Source organism: Platalea leucorodia (assembly GCF_965183815.1).
Source record: "Platalea leucorodia genome assembly, chromosome: 2".
NCBI lineage: Eukaryota > Metazoa > Chordata > Aves > Pelecaniformes > Threskiornithidae > Platalea > Platalea leucorodia.
In genome coordinates, this window is record NC_138824.1 from 86,347,901 (window position 1) to 86,373,395 (window position 25,495).

Sequence of the window (25,495 nt, forward strand, 5' to 3'; positions counted from 1 at the left end):
CTATGCCAAACCTTAATGCAAGTTGGGGGCAATGGATAAAAGTATTTTGTAACTCGTAATGCTCAGAACATTGCAGTGGTAGATCCCCAGTATCTCAAGGAGATTTATTAACATGAAAAAATCAGTATGTGACATGATTGAAATCAGGTGACATTGTTAAAGTGGTGAAGCTTATTTTTAGTTGTGACTGAACCACAGCTAGGCTCTGTGAATTACTATAATTCTTGAAGGCTACAGAATGATTGTTTTACTTTATTCAGAGACTAATTTCTTTTCAGGAAGTTACTATAACATTGATCATTTGCTCTATGCCTATGTTCTTTAGTCTATAGAAGACTCGATGGCACAGTTGAATGTTGTAGTAACAACAGCCTCACCGACATTTGCTTTTCATATAGCAATAACTTGGACAGCCACCTGGTAAGTTACTTAAACTGCTAATTCTGTTTGGTAAAACTGAAATTATTTATATTCAATTAGTAATATTTACCAACATTTATGCAGCATACTCAAGTGCCTAAGAATACCTACAGTTTGTAACAAAGGTGTATGTATATGTTATTCTCCCCATTTACAGCTTAAAAAACCCAAAGTATTAGTTATGATTTTTCCCACGACCAATCAGGGGGTCTCTGGAAGAACCAGAGAAGATCTTATACCCCTCATTCCTTTAGGCGGAAAGACACCTCCCCCAATTTCACCACTGGATGAGAATATTGGTAAGAAAAAACAACTTTCGAGAACAAGGTGAAATTGCTTATTTTGGTGCTTCAGTCTTTAAAGGTACTAAGCACTACCGGCAAAGCAAAGCACTGGACTGTCTGTTCAGTTATTTTGTCTGAAGCCAGCAGTGCTGCTCACTACGTTAACCTAAAAACATGCAAGAGAAGGTCCTAGAGATTGCCCAGTTTTTCACCATGTTGATTTTCTTGTAACATGTGGAAACACATAAAATTTCTCAGTAGGATTTTGACTTGCTCCCTTCAAAATACAGAAATGTTTGTTAAAATACATGATCCGTATTGACAGTGATGTAATATTTCTACCAGTTCTCTTTACAAGAAAAAGAGCACAAGTACCAACTGTGTAAACTTTTCTACACATAACCAATTTGTTATTCTTCTCACCTGTAGTGATAAATACCTAAAGAAATGGAAATATGTCTGTTCCTACATCTGCTACGTTTACAGTTTCTATGATGGTAAACTTCCCATTCCAGGCTGTTTTTGTGGTATTTAACCGCTAAGAATTGAGCACAGACCAGCAGTTCATTTGAAATATGACAGTGGCTGGTAACATCCTGGTGTTCAGCAAGATTTGATAAATCACTACCCCACTGAGCTTTGACATTCTTAAGCTCATAGCTGCTACTTAGGAACAGAGAAGAAATAAAAGCATCCAGAAGCCTGTGACCTTCAAGTGTCCTTAGACTGGCTGTGAGGTTTTGAACAATTATTTTAAATAGTCTTTGCAGTACTGTGCAGCAATATTTGAAAGTGTGCCCTCTCCCCCTCATTAGAATAGAAAGAGCTTGTATTGAGCTTGATGGAGAGTGTCTGACACTCACACATCTATGGGGAGTGTAACTACCAGGCTAAGAAGCAAGAAAATACTTTTTTTTTTTTTTTTTTTTTCCTAAGGCAAACAGTAGATGAAGAACTTTCCTTGCTTGTGTTTAAGAACAAAAGGAAAATTATCACTGAGCTTTTACAAGAGACATGAGGGGGGAAAACAATTTCCTGTTCCTTTCTGCTATACTCTCTTTGGCCTGTGGGGAGCAAGAAAGATCTAGTCTTTCAGACTGCAGAGGGAAAGGGTGTTATAGGTGGGACTTGGGACACAGCACTGCATTAAGTCCTGTGTTCATCTTAGTTGCGAATGGTTTCTTAGCTACCACATAGCCAGGAGGTTTGTTGGTTTCTTTATTGAACATAAGCTTTTGTTCAGCCAAATGAGGTTTTAGATCAATGAAGACTAAAACTTCTTAAACAGGCAAGTCACTAGTATGTTGATACAGGCTCCGTTCATTAGAAATCACTGACTTATGTTTCGATGCCATGATTTTTTGTTGTGCATGAGTGTACCTTTTTAAAACTAGTTAGCTTTTATTTTGGTACATGTGCACACCTGCTCCACCAAAAATGGAATGACAGCTTGAATATGTACCAGGCAGAGGTTCTGCAGGATTTGACAAAAAAAAAAAAAATTAGATTTCATGTCTTCATGGGCTGGTAGTATATCAATGATGCACTACTTTACTTTAAAAAGGAATATATAGTATCTTTTATTCTGATCTGTTGGAAGATACCTTTAAATTTGATAATCATTTTAAATGCCCTTTGCAGTATGCCTGTCTGCCAGCACGAAAAGTTATTGAGGCCAGCAAAGTTTGTCGAACCAACATGGACTGCCAGAAGGACTTTGTTCCAAGCTTTTGTGTGACTCCGTCTTTAGAAAACCAAACAAGGCTAATCAGGGTAAAACATCCACCCCATATTGACATGCTGTATGTAGGACACCCCATGCATCTTCAGTACACAGGTTGGTATTATTTATTAAAACAGTTTAACAAAAACGATTTCTAATATGGTTTACTTTGCCTGGCTGCTTGAACAAGGTCTTGGAGCGCTTGTCAGTTAACTTGTTTAATGCAGAATCCATTTCTTGTTACAGCCAGTGGAGAGACATGGACTACTCAGGCCTAAAATGAAATGTGCACAGTGCAATGAGTTACGAAGGTAATAGAAACCATATGTGATATGAGATGGTTGTTTTTTCAGGAAAGTATGCAAGGGCTATTTCTATAACAGATCTCACTCAGGTTAGTCATGGGAACCAGGCACCTGCATTTTCCTAACACATAAACTTCTCAAAATGCTATTGTAAAATCTCTAGGGCATCTTGCTGTAACACCTTGCCTGGAATATTAGCATGACTGCTTAAATCACACCTAATATCCAAGTATCTGTGACAGATTCCCATGACTACTGAGCCACAAGTACAATCACAACATAGTTTTTTCCTGATTATTTTTTTATTTATTTGAGTGCCCTAAATTAAGTAACGTATAACAGTTTAGTTCCTTACTTTGAAATGGACTATGGCTCTCCTTTAGGCAAACTTATATCCTTGAGCCAGGTATACAAGTAAAAAGTAATTCTGCTCTTGGAGCAAGTATGGAAAGAATGAACAAACTCATCAACATCCCTACTTAGTAGCTTGAGTGGCATGGTGAAAATTAGCTTCAGATGGGCTTAAAAAAGTATGAAGTGTTAAACTACTGTCCCTTCCTGTGAGGATCCTGTCTGTTCCTCAGACAGCTATACCTCACAGGGGGAGATTTTACTTCAGACACCTTGAAGTACCTCCTTAGCAAGGCATTGTGCTTTTCTGAATAAGGACTGGAATTAGGTACAAAAGAGCTTTAGAAACAGTGATGAAATCTGGTAGTGTAAATCCACTAGCATTCTTGCATAAACATATTTTTAGTTAATCTGTCAGTCTTTATCTTTCTGTGCTGGTCATATTTGGATACTCTGTGACAAATTTTTTATTTCTACTTGTTTATTTCTGTACACTATACCCTCATTTAAGCCCAAAATACGATCTCTTCACTTATTATTTCAGCCCTCTTGCCATATAGGAAGAAAGCGTCCTGTGTGATAACACACAGTCCTGTACTTGACATCTATTCCGAATGCAGCAACAAATTTTAAGAATGGAGTCTGATAATTATTTTAAGTTCCCTGTCTTGGTCTCTAACAATGCAAATTGTAGGTACTCTAGAACAATTGATATTGTTCTCTTTTGCAATACGTTGCAGCAATGGAGTTGTAGTCAGTGTTTCCTACTGAACAGTAATTCTGCAAAACAATCGAACCTGTCAGTCTTTCAGAAGTCAGAAAAGAATGTTATTGCATGTAAAGAGGTAGTCCTACTTTAAGAAGTTACTGTGTGAAAATACAATTTACAGTGTATTTACAGGAATATAATTCTAAAGTGATTTGCTGTACCCTGGGAATTGCACATCAAATGTGTTAATTTGAAAGCTAAAAGCTTGACTTTATTACAAACTTTGCTGCAAATGCAACCTATGCTCTATGTTGCCCTTGCAAAAACACCAGAGCTATAGGATCCTGGCTTGGGCAGCAGGAGGTCTACTGCACCATCATAGAGTTACACGCATTCCAATGAAACAACTTTTAAATATTTCAGACACAACTTTGCACTGTACAATACTGGCTTGGGGCCAACAGGTTTGATTTTTTTTTTCCTAAATGTGACTTACCAGAATGTGGTAACCATTTTTTTACAGTTAAGAAAGAAAAATAATTTCTTCCTCTGCTGCGTGAATTTTGAAACAGGAATACATTTTAGTGAAGCACCTTATTCTTTAGTGTGATCTTTCTGCCTGCAGGAAACATTACTTTTTAGAGTGGTGCTACACATTTAACACACAACCTGATATGGGGGTTGCACTAGCATGTACTATGACTACTTTCTCTAGAAACGTCACTAAAGTGATGTTTGAAAACCATTCTGAGATTATGCATGTATCATTTTCTACTTAGGCTTGTATTGTTGTCATGATAGTCCTGATTTATGGAGAAGCAGTAATTATTTCATATTTTCATTTGAAGCTAGCTTCCAGATAAAACATTTTTAAAAATGTATATCCATATTAGCTACTTACAAGAAATAGGCTATACAGCTTACTTCTATAAAATGTTTCTGTTTCCTTGAAGTAAAATATCCTAGCAAAAATATTCTTTGTTGATATGGATGCTATATATAGCTCTTGTTTCCAGTATAAAAAAAAAAAAGTAAAGAATCATAAACCTAAATTAACTTACAGTGCTGGAGATTTGGCCAAAACTAAAACAGAAGGAATGATTAGGAATGCATGTTTTTTAGGATGGACACATTGATTAATCCTTTTAATTAGCATTCTCTCTGTAAAAGGTATCTAATGTAATCCAATATAAATTCATACTGTGGGTTTAATTCATGTGGTATACGCAAGACTTTTAGACTTTTCTTATTGCAGGCCAGTTATGATCTAGAGGCTCTCCCTTTGTTGGACAGATGATATGTAAGGTTGAAATGGAGGGCCCTGTCATTATTGCCATGCAACTTTGCAGTGTTTCTTCTTTATTTTGTATGGGTTTTTTTATTCCTTCATGTCATTCCTGGTATTGCAAAATCTTGGCTTCCTTCTCTGGCCCTTGTTGGTTGGGAAGAATCTGGTGACTAACATTCACATTTGGAATTCACACTGCTTGAGGGAAGATCATATCCCTGAATGTTACTGTATCTGCATCGCCCATCAGGGATCAAAAACTGCAAGATTTCCTTCATGAAAAGAAGGTGGAACTTACCTAGAAGATAATTTCACCAAACTGGACCAGTCCCCTGCTTCTGTTGTATCCAAGTCTTGTAAAAAAAAGCCACTTCCTAGCTCTGGGGATTTTTTTGGGCAACAACAGCCATAATCCCTGATGAAGGTCTGTCTGGTACAGTCTGGTTTCTCAGTATTTCCATGCTTGTTTCACCTTATCGCTGAGGATGATCCTTCTTTGCTTTCAACCCATATTTAGAGGGTTACATGTATAGTTCTTCTGGAGACCACAAAGAAATATCTTCTGCTGTACTGTCCCTCTCCTCCATAGCATACATGCCCTTTCCCCCATGAAGAGGTTTTGAAAAGCTCTTTGGTCAACCTAGTCTCCAAGTCACTTCTAATTAAAATTGTGTCTGTTGTGCATTCTTCTCAATATTTGCCAACACCTTCTAGCATTAGCCAACAAAAGAAATGTTAATTCCAGGTCAAAGAATTGTTTAATTAGAGTGGGAAAACAATGACTCTTTTCTCTCATCCAGCCTCATTGCTGTTCACCTCTTCCCAGCAGTGTCTTTTGAAGACAAGCCTGGAGACCATAATTTCTGTAATTCTTTTGTTATTCCTCAAAGGACAGATTTGCCTGCTGCCATTAGGTTTGATCCATTACAGCCACTAAATTAATTGCCTCATATTACAGTGTCTAGAGCTCAGTCCAGCAACTTTCTGAAGAGTTTCTTTGTGTTTTAGAGATTGCTTCAGCAGCAAGGTTTGGAGTTTAGACCCATGTCTAGTGGCTGTCAGGGACAACAGACAGTTTGTTGTAACGAAGAGGGAAGGAGATTAGTGATCCATTCGCAATGTAGGCACAACTTCAGGTTCAGGATGGTGACTCGTTAGTGGCCATGAGGTGTTTCTCAAGAGGCAGTTAAGCTTTGAAATGACAGTATATTGCAGTGTTTGTCTTTTGAAATGTTTGAATACACTGGCTGCCTCAGCCATTTTGCTATTTTGGCTCATGAACAAGAGGTCTGATCGGATGTTCTGATACCAGCCTTCAGCTTGATGAGTTGTTTGCTTTGGATATCACTTGACTTGGATGCCTCTGATTTTCTGAGCTGGGTGGTGTCCAGGATTTCTGTCTGTTATGTTCTTCATTCAGTAGTCCAACAGACTTATTTATTTTCTCTCAGTTCCCCTAAATCAAAGGTCTTTCTTAAGCTAAGGTAAGAGAGAACATGATTTTCAAGCTGTCTTGGCACAGCTGTGACAGTTTTGGTATTGCAAAGTTCTCTGCTTGTTGCCACACCAAACCCATTCTTTTTTTGGGACTCCTTGCTATCCAAATCTCTCCATCACAGGGTATGCTTGCTGGTTGGACTAATTATCACTTCTGACTCATCAGAAGGGCCTGTATTAACAGAGGAAAATGTGTTATGTGACTGAGTGGACCAGTTCTCTGCCTCATGTGCCTTTGGAACTACTTTCCCCTTGTCTTTGTTCCAGTGTCCTTGAATTGTTTATTGAACCTGAAGAAATCTGATCTTGCTCTTAACTAAAATATACTTAGCAGCACTTTTGGTACGTTAGTGCTGTGAGGTTCCCAGTGTTCTCTTACCCTATGGTTTTAAAATTTATCAAAGAGTGGGTTAAATTGTTCCCTTCCCAAGGGATGTTTGTATTGAGTGGGATTTGAACTCTTGCTTTCACGTATCTCTGTGGAGATGGTATTTCTTATGGCTATAACTTTTTCCCAGGTTGGTAGGGAAAATTCAGGCCATTGTGACTGGCCTCAACTCGTGTCCAAAGTTGTTCTTCAGGGACAGAGTGACTATTGTTGATAGCGTGCAAGCTCATTCTTAAGGTGGTTTTCTAATTCTGCCTTAATTTACCTAAACCTCTTCCTTCTGGGGATAAGACTCCGCTATGCTGTGAGTGGAGCCTTCCAGTAGGAAAGGTATCTTTCTTCCAGCTGCCACAGAACTCAGGCTTTCAAACGGTCCCTGAGGCTGGTAGACTGAGACTGCTGTTTACTTTGAAAGACTGCGTCAAGACTTCTTATGAGACAACCCAGATGGAGCATCACTGTACTAACACAGTGCACTCTGCGAGGTCTCAAGCTACCTCAGTTTTCTTTGAGGAGTCTCTCGTAAACATTTGACATGCAGTTGGCTGAAGCTTCGTGTACACCTTCAAAGAAGTTACAGTTACTAAAGTACTAAAGAAACTAAAGTTTCAAGGTCATGTGGTGCTTGACACTGCAATTTTCCAGTCACTATTTATAGGAAGGATGCTGAGTCCCACCTCCCAGGTTTTTAAGTTGCACCAAGTTACATCTTGGAGTCACTTACAGTATCGTCTGAAGACAGAAAAAGAAGCTACTTATGTACTGGCTAACTGGTGTTAAGATGTGTAACGTAGCTGTGCATCATCTCCTAGCCTTTGCTTTCTCAGAGTGACTCCAGAACTCTGCTCCCTATCTGCCCTGCTCCTATACACCATGAGCTCAGCCTCAGGTCGGGGGGGGGTCTTCTGCAGGTACTGCAAGAGAAGAATTTTCTGGCCTTCGGAGAAAGTACACATGTGCACCCGCAGTATAAATGTATACATGTGGACTGCATATGTTGAAAAAGTCTGGTAACTATAATCTCTTTTTATATGTTTTTCTTTGAAAACGACTTAAATTACACAATGTGGTCTTTATGACTACAGATGTCCAGTGCCCTCTGAAAATATGTATCTTTAGATCTACTTCTACTGAAATCATGCTAAGTGTATTTTGTGGAGTGACTTTACTATGATAGTGGCCATGTTTAAGAAAGATTTAACGGCTGCACTCTTTTAAAAACAAAAACAAAGCAAAACTGTATTTAGATTGGTTATTCATCCTTGAAGAAATGTCATTTCAGATCTGATTTTTATGAAAAATTATAATCTAAAATTCATAATGTTATAATCCCGGAATGACTGTTCATGTTTTGTGTATCTTTATATTTTCATTTCAGTAAGTCTCAGCAGTTTTGTACCACGACAAAACTTTCTAAGCATCGATCTGCCTGTGGTGATAGAGACATTTTGCAAGTATCCTTTGAAGTATGTTTGTTCTTTTAAGGCAAGAAGGGAACTGTTTAGAATTTGGTGACCCAGCAAAATTTCAGTTCGATATAATTTTAGACAGGATGCTCTGAAACATTTCTGTAGAGTTTTGACATCTTTATCCCATCTCTGCATTGATTATTGTCCATGTGCCAAGCTCAAAATGAAATCTCTCACTTTCTTGTGCTTAGCAGGATATTTTTGGTCAGTGCTTTTTTTAACTCTTTCTTGAGTCTTAACACCTCTGATGAGAAAGTCAAAGTAAGCCTGAATTTACAGCAGGACAAATGAGATGTTATTGCTAGCTTTGGTGTGTCAGAGTTTTATCATTATACTGAACTAAATAACAGGGTATGGTTGTTCTTTTTTTTTTTCCTTCTTCAACAGAAAAGAAAACTTAGCCTATTCAAAAAGCAGGATGATAATTCAGTTAAACCATGCTTATTAATGAATGAGATTATATGTATACGCATACATAAAGTTTAGTAGGCTTGAATACGGCTAATCTAAGAACCCTTAGCCTTAGAAACGGAAATGTTTATGCGTGGCTATAGAACAATTAAACAGCGTAGTTCAGCATAGTCCATAAAACTAGAGTAAAGATGCTACATAAGCTCCCCTCTTCTGGGAACACACCAAGGTTCACGCTGACCCAGCTGCTTTCTGAGTCATATGTCTTCTTGTCTGGCCATTGTAGGATGGAGGTAGGTATTACAGTTAGCAAGCCTTTACCAACAGTAAAAATTATCTACCCTTGCCTCATTCTCACATGCATTTGCACGTACAGAAATCCACTCAACTTTTCTGGCCAGCAGGTAAGTAAGAGAGGGAGGCCAGATTTCCAATTATATTCTAGCCATTTACTTACTTCAGTGAGGGAGTGTTTTGGAAAATATTCCTAATCATTATTTCATACTTAGGTCATAGGTCTAGAATACCTTCTTACTTCAGGCATGGTGTTAGAGCTATAACCTTCCTCCAAAACCACACAAAGCAAGGGAGGAAGATGGGCAGTATTAAGTGTGGTTTTGCTGTCTCCTGCTTTCATCCGAGTTGTGAAGATTGCGGGTTGTTTAAGTATCCAAAGACAGTGTTTAAAAACAAGTAAATCTATAAAGGCAATTCTCTGAGCTGGTATGTTATGGCGTAAAACTCATTGTACTCATATATTTTTTGTGAAACAGAATGGCAGCTAAGAAAAATAATCCTCATATATTTCCCTCTGCACACTAGAAATAAAAAATATGTTTTGTATGAAATTTTTTTTTTACATTTTCTTGGATATTATTCATGAACCTTAACTAATGTCAACGAGATATCTAATTTCACTGTCAGGAGCACTGGCAGTTATCAATGCTGTACCCTGCTTTGCTTTGGATGGTCAGTGGATATTAAATTCATTCCTGGAAGCCACTCTGAGCTCCCTGATTGTAGAAAAACAAAACAGAGAGCTTGTTGGCTTTTTAATTTTACTTGCTGGTAGTGCACTGTTGGCTGCCAATGTTGCACTGGGACTTTGGATGGTGACAGCACGATAGAACATTGGATGCACTTCCATCAGTTCTCAAAGTACACAGAAATAATGAATCCATTGCCTTTTAAAACTTGTTCAGTACTGAGATTGAAATAATTCCCTTAAAATGACACTGAAAGAACAATCACTGGTGGCTGCTGGTTTAATTTAAAACTGTACAACGTTGTGCCTGTGGTCATGGGAAACCTAATAGAAAGAAGTAGGAACCTTTTAATGTACTCTTTAAGCATTGTACTAGTTTTGGAGAAATTGCATTGTAAAGTTTCACAGGAAAAAGCCTAAGACTTCATTAATTTAGATCTCAAAATAAGGGAATTATTTATAAATTGGGGGAAAAAAAAAACCAGGTTTTATTCTATAATTTGAATAATTGTCAGAAAATCTGTGTGGGCTCTGATCATTTCTGAGTCAGCATAGTCTTGAGTGTCTTGTTTTGTTTTTTTAATCTGGTATTCTACTAAACTGGACTCTAAGAAGCTCTAAAGTCTGATCTCAAAACGGTGAAAAGCTAAGTAAATGCTTACCGTGTGTTAATGAGGAGAGAAAGGCCATATGGGTTAGTATCTTTCCTTTTCAGCTGGCCAAAATGACTGGAAGCATGTTGTCCTCAGGATGCGGATGAGAAGTGCCAATGTCTGTTAAGAATGAGGCATGTGGGAGGATAACAAAGCCCACATGTCTGTGTTTCTTACACATTCAGTTGTATATTATCATATGCAGCTGGAGATTTTTAAAGGCAATATTTATCAGCAATAGCTACAAGATAACTGAAATTTAGTTTCTGAGTGCTGAAGTATGCTGTGCACAATTATTCCTAAGTGATAAGTAATGTTTGTGTTGTTTTATTCAGAAAATAATACTGTATTATACCTGTTTACAGTTCAAAGTGAAACCTGTTGTTTTTATGGTGTCTATCTTCTGATGCTATGCATGTAATATGTACAGTAACTCACTGATGGTTTTCTGTCTTTCAAAGGGTTGTTTTCCTTTGCTAGAACTCATTCTGTTCAAAGATAGCTAACAAAGAAGTTTAGCTGAAGCTGGTCTTGGATCAGAATTGTTTAGAGGAAGAATATGATTGTGAATTGAACTGTTTAAACATTTGGCTTTGCTTTCTGAAATGAATACAGACCATATCCTTGTTCTTAAATGAACAGTGGAAGAACAGTCAGTGTTTTGCTGGCTGAAGTATGTCTGACATACTTGGAAGCTCTTTAAGTCTGTAATATTTCGTACCCAATGGGATTATACATTGACTGTCATGTCCTCCTGTGATATATTGTCTAGTTTATATAAATCGCATTCTATCAGAGCCTTGCCTCAATATAGGCTGATATTTTTTTTTAAAAAAAAAAAAAGCTCTAGTTTGGGAGCCTAAATATTTGAAATAGGAAAATTTTGAAAAATACCCTGCAACTTCTGGCTCGTACAGTGCTCCCCATAGGAGCTGCTGCAGCTCAGAGTTCCTTTACAGAAATGGCCTGCCCATCAGGAGCTGAAGTGGAAGCTAAGCTCACAGATACTGGCCTGCAGGGAGTACCGAAGCATTCATGACCAGCTAACATACATTCTCTTGGCACTAGAGATAAAAGCCTGGGTAATTTTAAAAGCAGGGCTGAGCCCAATTCCTGGTGCTACTGCATGGATTCGTAACAATAATGTTTGCATTTGCCCACTGATGTGTTACTGTATTTTTGCACAGTAGCCTTCACACTTACTTAAGATGTATTCTTTTCTTAAGATGATAAAAGCAGTAACGAGAGAGCATGTTTGTTTATTTGTTGCTGTGTTAGTTTACTTACCTCTCCAGTGCTGTCACAGGCTGGGTGGGCCTCTTGAAGCTCACCTCTGTGGGGTGGCAGGCCCGTGCCTCTCATTTTCAGTCATTTCAACTCAGGCATATCGGCACAGATCCCAGTAAGAGAGAGTAAATCCTCCAGTCAGTCCAGCGTGAGTTGGTCCCTTTGGGGATTGTTAAAAAAAGTCACACAAGATGCAAGAAAGGAAAAACAAACTATCAGCAACTACCAGCGGGCTTCTCTTTCTTCAGAAGACACCCTGAAAGTCTAACTCATCATCACTCCGGGAAACACACAGAAGTTTCAGGGCAGCAGTTTTGATGGGCCACTGCCGTCCCTCCATGGACAGGAGGGATAGGAGCAGCCTGGTTCTTGCGCAAAGCCTGACTCTGAAGCTGTGCTCCAGAACCCTGCTCACTCACCTGAGTGGCTGCTTACTGATCTGAGCTCTTCCTTTCAGTGGCTCTGTGCCACTTTCCTCTGTCTCTGTGTCTTGTCCAGTCTACAGTGCACAAAATTAATTTGCGCTTAGGATTTTTAATGCAATTTAGTAAGACAGGATATTTCCTTTTCAAAATGGCTACTATTTATGTATCAGAGTTGCAGTGCTGTCTTATTATCTAAAGCAACAACAAATGCATCTATGGTGATTTCAAAAATATTCTGTGAAAAACATTTCAAGTTTGATACTTTATATATTCATGTTGACTACAACTGCTTGGGACAATCTTTTAGCATAGTACCCCTCCTGGAGATGTAGGCAAGAGATTTAAAAAAACAAAGTTTCTGAATTAACATACACAAGTTATATCTGCTATAATGAGGCTGGCAGGTTGTTCCTGATTATTTAATGTGCTACAAAAGATGATGTTTTATCAAAGGAAACTAAATCCAGTTTATTTCACTTTACGCGCTCACTGAAAGCCACAGTTATACTAAGTAGAACTTCAGTCTGCGTTTGACCTCATAATCAGAAAGAGGGTGGAGAAGACATCGGTCATGGTTTTAGCAAAACAGACACACGAGTACGCTGTAAAGATCCTGGTTATCTTCTATGGGAGAGAGAGTCCTAGAAGGGTTTAAAAATAATTCATGGGTCCATTTCTCCATTTGTTGGAATTCTACTGAATAAGGGTCAGTTTAGTTCTGTACGGGTGCTTTGAATCAAGACTTTAAGCAAACCGGGTATGAATGGTGACCCAGCACATCTTAGATTACCTATGGACAAAGGTAGTAGTTAAGTTGGACCACTCTCTGAAGGAAAAGATGTTCAGTGGATCCATTTCATTCTCCTATAATCCTAACGTATGGATTACATTCTAATAAGCAAGTCCCATACAGTTATTGGGAGGGGTTTTGCTGGGTTTTTGTTTGTTTGTTTAGCAAGAGAGAACACAGAAGGACACAGAATGGTTTTGCGTGTTGGATTTTCACTCTGGAGTATTTGCGATGTTTCTTCTATTTCTGTTTTTGTAAAAATTGAAAGGAAGCCTTTCCTTAAAACGAAATCTTTCCACTTCTCATTGTAATTAGCCCCTCAGAATGTAACGTAATCTTTAATACAGAATCCATCAATATAATTATAGGATGTATTGACTGGAGTGTAAAACAGAACACTCTTAACGATTGGATGGATACTACTATTTATGTATATACTATGCATTTTAAATCTGTATCAGATGGAAAAAGTAATGTCTAACATTGGGAAGTGTTATACGTATCTTTTACTTGAAAATTGCCAGAAGAATTCCATAATTGTAATCAGTTGTTGTTCTGATTTGGTTTTTATGAGAATTTTTTTTATATCAGCAAGGACTTCCGTAGCATGTTCTGATAATGCATGATATGAACATAAAAATGGCTAACTTCTTAGCATGTGGGAAGTTACACGCTCTTTGCTAACTTAGGAAATTAAACCCAGCTTGTTTCCATACAAGTTAAATGAAAGAGATGTCACTAGAAAAAGTATAGACAAACTTGCAGATTAGCCTGAATTTATGAGCCACAGTGGAAAATCTATTAACTCATCCTTTTTATTTAGAATGAAACAACCAACTGTATTGACAGTTATATTTTTCAGTGATGATGATTCTGCATTTGTGTGTATGTGTGTGTATACATGTATACATACATATAACAGAAACATATGCAGCCACAGTCTGTATTACTGCTTTTTTAGGGATAGCTTACAGCAGTCCTCCATACTCTGCAATGTAGGCTTTTTTTTTTTCTTTTTCTTTCTCTCTATGAATTCCATGGCTTCCTCTGGATTTTAAGTTAAGTTTATTTTTTTCTCCCATAAGTGATCTAAGGTCTTTATTAACAAAAGACAAGTGATGGACACAATGTAACCACAGCTGCACCAGTTTTGTTCAGCTGATGTTTAAAATATGTTTCTTGCTTTCTGTGAGGCCTCAGCTACAAGCATGGTAAACACAGATTTTTCAGGGTGACTAAAAGAGGTCAACCTTAGAATCCATCACTCTCTGAATGCTGCTATTTGTGCTGTTCTGAATGATAACTGGGATGAGTGAGACTCTGTGGAGTATACTGAAGAAATAATGTTTTCAGGACAGACCTCCCCATGGCAGTCAGGGTGTTTCAGCTTTCTTGAAATAAGGATACATTTTTGTTCAGTTTAGAACATCAACAATCCAAGTTTTCCCAATAGTTTGCTATACATTTTACACGTGGCAAAGGGTGACCTGTAGCAAATAATTTTTAAAATAAATTCTGTCTGTCTTCTATCTGAAAGATCTGAATTTGCATCTGGATATCATTTATTACAGATGAAGAAAGATTATGAAGTTTTATGTCGCTTAATCTGTATTTAATTGTTTTAAAAAGTTGTGATTTAAACTCTAGAAATCAATAGTTATTTGTAAAATATGCATTCTATACACCTGCATTAAGACCAATTCCCACAACCAGTCTTGCCTCAGCTTTGTTCTTGTGACCTTGTGAGTAAGGAAGCTGAATCTAACTCAGGTAAGATGCAACTTTAGCAGTTATTTTATACCCTCTTTATCCTGAATTTCATGTAACACTATGTATAGATTAGTTATTTAATGTGGCTGAGTTATCTGGGGTACGTATCTTGTATTAATGCAGCATTTGGGAAGCATTGTACTAGGGACTGCCAGAAAATGGCAGCTCTGTGACTCTTTCTTGTTCCTTGGAGTCATCCACTATCATCATGTGAAGAGCAGATGGCAGCGACTAAGGGCAGTGAAGAACCTCAGTTTATGGCAGCTTTATGAAACCTTCACACTGGTGACCCAGCGTGAAAGGGCAGGAACAAAGAGCAGGATATGACACTGCAATTCCATTCATTCCATTTACATTAGCATGAAACATGAAAAGGACTTGTAATGAACATTTCAGAGTATGCAGATATGTGTTCCAGCCCTTCACTGAATCATTCGGTGACTGGTGATCAAACTTTTTTTTTTTTTTAACACTTCGTCATTCCATGTGCTGAGTAAGTGGTATGGGTAGTTGTAGCTTATTTAGTAAAATGGACTTGGATATTTCTCACCTCTAGATGTTCATCTTGGGTTGGTTTTTGCAGCATCATAGTGTAATTGACCTTCACTTGATACTAGTTCGAAAGTTCAGAGGCTATTTCCAAGCCATCACTGGAGAAATCTAGTTTCTTCCTTCCCAAGTTGTTTGTTAATATTTTAAGTTCCTCTTTTCCTTACATAACTTTGCTTTTAGATTTCATATGGTCAGATGATCTTATCTGAAACCTGTCAATGGAATATGTATTGTTTTGAAATTCACTGTCGGTTTTTTTTTTCCTCTACATAGCCTTATTTTTCACACTGACTCACAGCTGTGGAATGTTAGATTTCTAGACCCTTTGTTCTCACTATGCATTGTTCATGATCATGTTTTAAAAAAAAAAAAGAAAAAAAAGAAAGCTTCATTTTGCAAATGTCAGCTAACAAATATATGGAACACTTTGAATAATGTATTGTGTTTTTGTTTTGCCTTTTTTCTCTATTTAATCAACCAAACAATAAGTATTGTTTTCTATGTGTGATAAATGTATCCTGCAAATAAATTCATTGTTTGATTGTTAACGTGCTTAAATCTGTTTTTAAAAACAAGGTAAAAGTGACATAATTCCTTATTTGTGGCGATTACCATATTCTCTCATATATTCTCATACTCTTCATGTGTAATTTATATTCTCTTTCTGGGTACCAACAAAGTACCACAAGGTACCACTATCCTTTTCAGTATCTGACCACCTCCTAAAATTAATACTATAACCTTACTTTCCCTTATTTACCAGCTTATCACAGTAATAGTTTGAGTTATAATAGAAGTGCATTCAGACAAACACCTACATGCTGTTCCAGAGCAAAGCCAGCTTCATTCTAATGTGACCAAGGTACATAGTGGCTGCCTTACAGGCGCAAATCCCTTTCTCTTGGCTTAGTTCCTGTGTAATTCTTCTCTTCTGGAGTTGTGGAGTTCTGTTAGTTTGGTTTCCAGTGAAATATTTGACATAGGATGCCATAGTCGAGGTAAGCCAAACCACCCACCCCTCTGGGTCTTAAGGCCAGTCCTATGCGAAGAACTTAAAAAGTCAGATCTTTGAATGACATTAAGGTGATGTTACGTATCACAGCCTTTGGTGTGTATATACAGGCCAGGCCAGAACTGGGCACGTATCCTGGCTAGCTCTGAACAAGTTTACTTAGGTATCCAGATGCTATCTGGGGCTGCGTTAGCATGGTGTAACCAGGTGGTTTCGCTTTCTTTGAGAACGAAGCTTTATTGCTCTGCTTCTTGAGCAAGCTCATCTAGAGTTAGCCAGGTTAAATTGTACTGAGAACTAAATTGTCCTTTGTTGCTTATTGGACAAGCTGTTACTTTATACAAGCAGAGCTGTTTCAGCAAGCATGGCTTTGTTCCCAGATAAAAGATTACCATGAGAAATAGGCACAAAGCACAGATCAGACACATTGGTAGGATTTCCCAGCTAGGTCGCTATGCAATTTTCTGAATACTTGCATAAGGAGATGGCTTTTTTTTTTTTTCCCCGCTTTCTCTTACCCATGTTAAAGGTACAGAAAATAGTTTATTCCTTATGAAGTATTTAAGCTTGAGGAGGGTCCTGAGGTTTTTCAGTTGATTTTTAAAATGTTATCCATTATTCTGATTATGTATGTTCTGTAGTCTAGAATAAAATCAGTGGTGTCTTAATGTCATCCTGTTGCCTTAATCACTAATACAATTTCACGTTAAGATTTAAAAAGAAATACTGTATCTGTGAGTCTTACTGCTGGTAACTTTATAAAGAAGGCTTAATATAATTCTTCCTCTGATCATAATAGTTTGAATCATCAAGCAGAAGCATTCTTAAACATCTTTAGTAGATCTGTATGCATTGAACTCACTTATTTTTCTGAGCTTTTGATGTGAACTACCCAGTGAAATACAATTTAAGGTTTGTTCCTAATCTTACGTTGGTAAACTGGGAGAATCAACAGCATTCACGAGGGCTAAGCAGCAGTCACCCAGACTTCTACTAACTTTTTTCCCCCTTTTTTTACCTCAGACAGATGTGGGTCTGGTGTTTTCTTTGACGCTTTTAAGGCTGCAGTGTTGTTGACATAGAATGGATGTTCTTACCAATTATGTATCTTATTCTCTGTATTTCAGGTTAATTCTACCTCTTTTTAGTTCATTGCAATAGTCTATATGTAGTGGCTGAATACTATGTAACCACCACTTCTGACAGTCCTGAAAACACATGGTTTTACATCCTTTTTCATTTCCCCGGACGGAATCTTTCAAACCAAAAAGAAATACTTTTCTCCTTTTTTTTTTTTTTTTGAATGTCATCCTTTTTACTTGCTATTGTATTATGAAAGCCTCTGTATCTTTTTCCCTTTCACAGCTCTGTGAGGATCTCTATTAAAATATTACCAAATATTTTTAAAGTGTAAATTCCTCTAAGCCTACTGAATTTGATTCAGTTACCCACATAGGCATCTAGTGTGGTCTGAGATATCCCGAGGTGTTCTTAAGTTAATAATCTGACTTGGAACAACGTTTTGAAACTCATCCCCCACTTGTCTCCATTTGTCTTCTGTTGGTTTAGGTCTTAGGGTTTCTAAGACCTACACACGGGGCTTGCAGATGTGGGTGAGGCCCTATAGGAGATCAAAGACATTCTGGACCAGCAGTTGGATACTAGGAGGGGTACCTGAGGGCATTTTGTATCACGCCAGATGCTTACATGTGGGCAAAAAATCAAGCCTGACTGACTCCCTTTCTTTCCTTGCATTTCTTTTCTTTTTGACTCATGAATTAAAGTGGAATATGAGGCTTTTTGAGTGAGTTTTATTTCACTTAGAAACACATCTAAGCTTTCTGTTTGTGCATAATAGTGCTATGCAGGCTGTTCTATAAAAGTTAGGCTAGCAGAATACGTGCATTCTCCTCCTGCTCTGGACCTCGGGTCTGGAAGCAACAGCAATGAGCATTGCTGCCTTATCTACAGCAAGAGAAAGGAAGGCTTATTTTAGATGAAAAATACCATCTGTCTCCAGCTGTGGAGTGGTGGCAGCAGCAGTGTGCAGATTGATGGGAAGCGATGAAGAGGCACCAGGTGGAGACAAGGCTGCGTGAGGGGACTATGATCATCTTGGCCAACTGCCACGATGGTCTACTTGGCTCCTTTTTTCCTTGCAGGAGAAAAGAAGTGGTGAGACTTACAGTTAGGAATGGGATAAAATCAGGGAAGGGGCGTGATAGAGAGAGGTGGTTTGTTCGTTTACAGAATCTTTAAATCAGAAAGAGAGCATGTATACTTTAGGAGTGGAGATGTAAGTGCTGTTTAGTAACTCCACGATAAGCATTTTTACTACATTTTTTTCCCTGAAGCATTTATAGAGCTGACCCGCAAATAAAACTAACAAACTTCCATCATTGGTAGAAACATCCCATGTAGTAAGATCGGAGAGGCAATAAAACCCTCTCCTTCCAGATAGCTCCTTCAGACCTCGGAGCCGTGTTCCTCTCCCTGTTTAAGGATTGGGCCTGAGCTTACTTTCAGTTAGTCTGGATGCAAAGTCAGAACTTTTCTCCTGTTTCCACATTCCCTCTTCAGCATCAGTTGACCTCACAGATGCAATTATTAAGAAAAATTAATCAATCCATTTTTATAATGTTTTGCCCCTTGGCTTTGTTTTCATTCCCGCAGCTATTTGAATAACCAGCAGAAACTAGGCCAAACCACCTGTATCTCTATCATCGCTGCAAAATCAACAAAGCCAAATTATGAACGTGCATTATAAACCACAAATTCCTGGGTACTTACCACTGGTTATACCAATAAACATTTTTTTTTCACTGCAGCAGTTTACTGCTCTTTATTAAATGATTGAATTTATTCCCTAGAAATGTTCTGCAAGGTGCTTGCAACACTCAATCTGCTGCAGCGCTGAAGGAAAAAAATGGGCAAAACAAACCTTGTATGCTTTTTACAACTAGACAAAATTCACTGTTTCATTTACTGGCCCAGTGCGGATAAGTTATTGGTCATATATGAAGGCCCTGGTTATTTTTCCAGCATTTATCTTCAAAGTTACTCCTGGGGAGAGCACTTCAGTAGTTAACCTAACTGGCCTTTGCATACCACTTTAACTGCAATTAAATATAACTGAACCAGAAGTTAAAATATTAATGAAATAGTTGTGAAAACTTTAACATATTATCAAGCAGTATTTTTTCATAAATGTGCAGAAACCTATTGTTCACTTGAGACTTTCCCAAACTGGGAACTGCACAATTTTTTTAACCTTTATTTTTTATCTTTACATGAAAATACCAAAAGCAATTCTGAAGAAAACATCTCAGCTACTTAGATGCTTAGATGCTACTTAGCATCTCAGTTACTTAGATCAGATGTTACATCAGCTACTTACATCTCAGATGCTTAGATGCTACTTAGCATCTCAGTTACTTAGAGGGGTTTTCTTTTAGCATGTGCAAATGACGGTGGAAAAATTAAACTGTATCATTTAACAATGTGATATTAAATGTGATACTAAATGTGATAAATCACTCTGTGCTCATATATGTGATTCTCCAGTTCGTTTCCCATGCTCTATGCTAAGTCAAATGCAAGTGCAATAAGGATTATTTGCATGAGCTTCTATAGCTGTACAGTGTAGCTGAAGACATTAAGATTGCAGCCAACCCAGGAGTCCAGGTTTGGTGAACTTAGTTCATCATAGTAACAAGGAAAAAAATCTAAATAGTGAATGTAGCTGATTAAGGAGTCATGAAACTAAACTTGTCATTCTCTGATGTAAAATAGTGAAAAGAAACTGGAAAATGAATGGTCATACGGGTTTAAAAAATAATTCTTTTTATTATTAATTACAAATAACAAAACAACTTGAAAAAATGCCCCTTAAATGAAGGCCCTCTTATAGATCAAAAATGTGCTTTGAAATGCAAAATAAACCTCTTTTCTTCTGCCACGGGTTTGTGTATACACACAGATGCTAATTTGATAAGCACTTGGTTAACTTCCGCTGCCCTGAGCTATCATCAGCTTAGATAAAAATAATGATTGTTCGTGGCCTTAGAAAGCTGTGAAACATGTGGGCTGTAGCTGCAGCGAAGGAAACTGAAATGGCATTGTCAGAGCCGTAAATAAGAGCTTGCAGTGAAGAAAAGCGGTTCAGCAGCTCCGGCTGGGCCTAGGATGCGAGACCACGCAGCGGGACAGGCCGCCTGCTGGGCTGCACCCTCCCTCTGTCACCTGCAGCGCTCTGTTAGGGCCAGACCCTGAAAGGCACCTACGGTCCTAAGGAGGGACTTGGGCCGGTGGAGCTCACCAAGCTCTGCAGTTAAGATCTTGCTCACCCTGAGGTCAACAGGCCTCAAAAATTAGCTCAGAGTTTTACTCCAAATAGCCCTGAAGTCGTCTTCCGCACACGCCCAGGCCTGCGGCAGCGGCAGAGCTCACGCGCGACGTGCAGGCTGGGGCCTGGCAATGACGCGTGCTGGTCTTCTTGCCCGAGGGGCTCAGTCGAGCGCTTGGTCTCAGCATGGAAGCTTTAAACCAAGCATCCCACAAAATGCAGCAGGGGTTACTTCTGTCTTTGAAAATCCTGTATGCACAGGTAGGAGCAGGATACGGCAGATGGGAAACATTCAGGATACAATCCAATGTCTATTCCACTGTCCAGACTGTTTATATATAACACTATAGGTGAATTCGAGGTCTTGGCCAGGACCTACTTACAGACACCAGGACAGAGCCACCATGTTTCCAGGAATGTTTTAAATTGTGTCTTTTACTTGTGGTTTTTTTTTTTTTTTTTTTTAATCTTTCCTGTATTTGTTTTGGAGCATTAAGGAGTTTGGTACCCAGGGCCATTAATTCTAATATCATGCAGCAGTCTGTGCGGGGATGCTTCCTCTACAGATGCGTACAAACCATGTAAGAATGAGGTGTTTTCTTCTTGGAGAGGAATGTTAAAGAGATGCTGTCAGTCTTAAGTTTTGGGGAAAATACAACTATTATTTTAAAGAATAAAAGTGCTTTAAAATTTGAATAGCTGTCCTGCTTTTGTATAGTATTTGCTGAAATACCTTTTCTATGTTTAAAAAAACATAAATCTAACTTTATTCACAGCTTAGGAAGGGTACTGCTTTGGAGATGGAAGCTTATGAACAAAGTTAGCTTTGAATGGGCTGTCTCCTCTTCAACTGCTCCAAATGTTTGGCCTTGATGTATTATTGAGAAGAAACTGTAGCAAGCTTGTTGCTGATAAAAGCTTGCTGTTCTCCAGCCGTAAGGAAAGTCATCTGTCTTAAGAACAGCTTAAATTATTAGCCAGTTAGGCATCTGAAATCAGAAATTTCTGCTGGTGCATCCCAGGCTTTGGAATGCTGTCCTATGAAATGTAACACTGCAGCGAGACAATTAGGCCTGATATCAGAAAATCCTAGGTCCAAATTAAACTGAGCCCAAAAAGTAATGCTTGAATATGATATTCACATGAAAACAGAGCCAAATTATGCATGAGTAATACGGCTGTTATCAATATGAAAATATAAAGGACTCCTTTCTTCCATCCTTATTCACCACAGACATGATCTGGCTACACTGACATCGGTGGGAAACATCCCATCCCGATATGGAGTGGAATATCAAGTATTAAAGTAATAGTGGAATAAGGTGACATAGCCTAAAAAAACAGTGACAGAACTGGACCTGCTGAGGTAGGAAAACAGTTTCCTTGCCCCAGTTTCTTCAGTCTATAGAATGAAGCAAGGGATTTCCCTTGCGATAGTTAACGCATTTTGCAAAGCCCCTTACTTCCATAGTGTAAGACATAGGCCTATTCTTCTAAGCAGATCTTGTAAAAGTTGTGTCGCAAAAGTTATTGTAAAAGGATGTAGCAATCAAATGGAATCCAAGTTTTCTCTGCTTTGTGCTGCAACAAGCTTTCAAGGCTGCTGGTCGATTGGAACAGGGTGCTGCTATGAGGGGAGGAATTCAGGGATTCATCTCCACCTAGCTTGAGTCACTTGCTTTAGGCATTTGGATAGTCATCTTTTCCTCTCTCTACAGTCAATAAAGAAAGAGATAACACCACAGATAGCCATCTGAGGAGTGATCACGCTGTGGGGCTGCTTCTCACCGTAGACACAGCCTATGTACGCAGCCTGGGTACAGCCTGCTCCACAGCCATGTTGAAGAAGGAATACATTAATAAATAGGATTGCTCAGAGCACCTAGACAGGCAGTATATAATGTAATGGGATAAAACAGTACCCCACAAAAAATATACAAGTAACTTGAAACCAATAAGTATTATACTGCCTTGGTCCATTGCACGTTAATGAATAAAAAGGTTTGCATGAAAAGACACTGGTTTGTGGCCGATTACCTTACTCAAAAGGTCTTCATTCATGCACACCACAGTCCTCTACAGAAGGTTTTAGCACAGGTTCTAAAAACTGTAAGTATTGGTCTGTATCATTCCCAATTTTAAAATATTTTAGTCTAGTAACAGAATATCACTTTTTATATATGCATGTGTCATTAAGATCACTGAAACATGATGATGAACAACTTGAAATTGCTAGGTATCTGGCATTATCAATCTCTTCTTATTTTTAAAGGAAAAATTACAATAAAATGAGTCAGCAAAGTAGACAATAATGCTTAAAAATATTTATCATGAAGATAAGTGTTTTAGAAATCAACCTGTCTAGGATAGACTTAGAAATAAGCCAAATGTGTGCTTAAAGACAGGGATTCTCAATTATATGTGTGGCCTCAAATGGCCCCTTTCCACCTTCCACACCGTCCATCTCTGCTGTAGTTGTAAATAATGATGTTTTTATCTACAGAATTGTTCACTAGCCTTTTCTCCATCTTTCTGCCAAGATCAAGACTGAGGATTGGAAAGCCAGTTAGAAATACATCTTCCCTGTCAGAGCTGATTGCCACTACTGCATTCATTACCAGTTTGACACTGAATTCACAACCTGTATTTCTTCTACCTCCTGCCTTTCCCAGCGCCTCCCTCACCCTCCCATCTTGACTTCACTCTCTCACTAAAAATCCAGAACCACTTGGCAGAGTTATTAGTATCTGCTTGCCTTTGTTTTGTGAGCAAAAACATTCTTTTTAAATGAAAAAGTGAGAATTTCTCAGCAAGCCATTCCTATGCAGTCAGGAGGAAGGAAAGGAGGAGGAAGGCATCTGTGGGTTTTACTCTTGATTTAGCTGAGGACTTAATTAGCAAATTTGTCAACCTTTTTGTTCTTTACCTCTCTTTAAAAGAAATGACTGTGGCAATGAATGAGAAGGACTGTTTATAGAATTATGACTCCCTACCTAATTACATTCAGTTTGCCAGCTGTGGCACCTATTTGAAAGGCTGCACTTCTGGCTGAGGATTATTAGCAGCTTATACATACCAGCCTATATACTTTCATACAATCCATTGCTTAATGCTTTATCTTCCTCGAGGGCAGATGTTAGGGTGAAACCTGGATTCATGTTGAAGGGTAATTTGCTTTAGGAAGAAAGAGGTTTTTACATCAAATAAGCATTACATGCATCATATAAAGATGTAACCAAGATTCTGGAAAGTGACTACTGAATCTGGGTACGTTTTTCAGATTCCCATTCTAAAGGATTTACTTTTCCAATACAACAGAGCAGAAAATCAAGTCCTTTAAAACAAGCCAACTTGCACACCAAAAACATTGCTTACTACACATTAAAATTTGTGTTTATATCTGTGAATGCTTGTGATTTACTTTGCACTGAAAGAAAAAAGAAAAAGGTTGGAAACAATGAAAATGGTTACCAATAAGGGCACTGACCATATTGCTACATACAACCACAACAGCTTCCTGGACAGCTGAAATAATAGCAGCCTGGTTTAGTGCCCTTGAACTAACAGTTTCTACTGTTTGATTGCACTTCACAGTAAAGTTTGCAATACAACTGTCATCAAAATCGGCAGCACCTTAATTGTGACACCACATAACTACGGCAGATGCTGAGAAAATCTCCACATCCGCCCAGGCTTGGTTTGGCTTCTAGGAGAAGCAGGGAGACGACAGTCCAAGTCGCAGAATATTTCCACCATTAACAAACTGGACTAAGTTTTACGAGGTCTGAATTAAACTCTCTGCTCAGCCACGGTAAAACAGGAGCAATGATGTTTTGCTGATCCCTTTTATTGTCAGTATTTGGGTTGTAAATTCTCTGTGCAGAAACCCTGGCTTCTGAGTGCAGTGATGTGAGGCTGTAATTCAGCTTGGAGAGGGGGGGCCTCCAGGTATTGATAAAAGGATGGTTTGAGAGCAGTGTGCACTGGAAAGACTGGCTTCCAGAAAAGAGATACTAGTTCTTAAACATGATCTCTGCCACACAGTCCGAACCCAAACAGCAGAATGCATTTTGAAAACTAATTCAGTCAAGAAGTCAGCAACAGTGCAGGCAGAGCAAGAAAAAGAGGTGGTAAACAGCAGAGAAGTCAGAAACTGATGGAATGAACATCATACAAAGGACTCGCAGCAGGAGAGGATGCAAATGACTAGTATCAAACAGAATAAAGTATGGCTTAGGAAAAGAGGAGGAAAGGAAGAAAGGTCTGAGAACAAACAGTGCTTCATTCAGAACAGGTTGGGCAAGTGACTGTGCAGTTTGAATGGGAAGGCAGAGAAAGCTCCACTGATTTCTGAATAACAGATAAAGATGCCAAGATGAATGAAAGATAATAAGGTGAACTGGGTATCAAAGAGCTATAGACAGAAGTAGGGCTGGAGTAGCACGCAGCAAATGCAAAACCAAGCTGACGGAGGGGAATTAATTGGGAGAGCATTAAAGGAGGAGGCCTCCAGTCAGGGAAGATCTTAAGTGATGATCACACAAAAGAAAGAAGAGAGACTGGAACTGAGAAGATGGGATGTTCAGAGGGGGAATGGCAGAGGTGACTGGGGCTTGAAACTGCAGAAGGGATGTAAAGATTAAGGAAAGGTTATATAGATAGCCGCTGCTTCTCCTTCATTCAGAGGTACCTCATCTTTTTATCTCTCTATCTTTTTAGTTAGACAGCACTTTTGTATTTACACCACATTTGCATTACTTGTTTTTAAAATTTGTTATTTCAAGCAGCTTGCAATATGACCTTAGGGGCGGTTTAAGGTTTTATAGCAACC

The 25,495-nt window shown here is 38.5% G+C and overlaps 1 protein-coding gene across 2 annotated transcripts in view; it reads left to right on the forward strand.

Moving 5' to 3' along the window:
- MBTPS2 (membrane bound transcription factor peptidase, site 2) overlaps window positions 1–15,854 on the forward strand; it is a 41,256-nt gene extending 25,402 nt beyond the window's left edge. The window contains exons 8-11 of one of the 2 annotated variants that reach the window (XM_082304090.1): window positions 326–420; window positions 2,346–2,541; window positions 8,344–8,419; window positions 9,750–15,854. In XM_082304090.1, coding sequence (XP_082160216.1) covers window positions 326–420; window positions 2,346–2,541; window positions 8,344–8,419; window positions 9,750–9,972 — 590 coding nt within the window. In that variant the 3' untranslated portion in view covers window positions 9,973–15,854. Of the gene's footprint in view, window positions 1–325; window positions 421–2,345; window positions 2,542–2,673; window positions 2,739–8,343; window positions 8,420–9,749 lie in introns of those variants that run through there. The other variant, XM_082304091.1, reaches the window with a different exon arrangement.
- The last annotated feature ends 9,641 nt before the right edge of the window (window positions 15,855–25,495 follow it).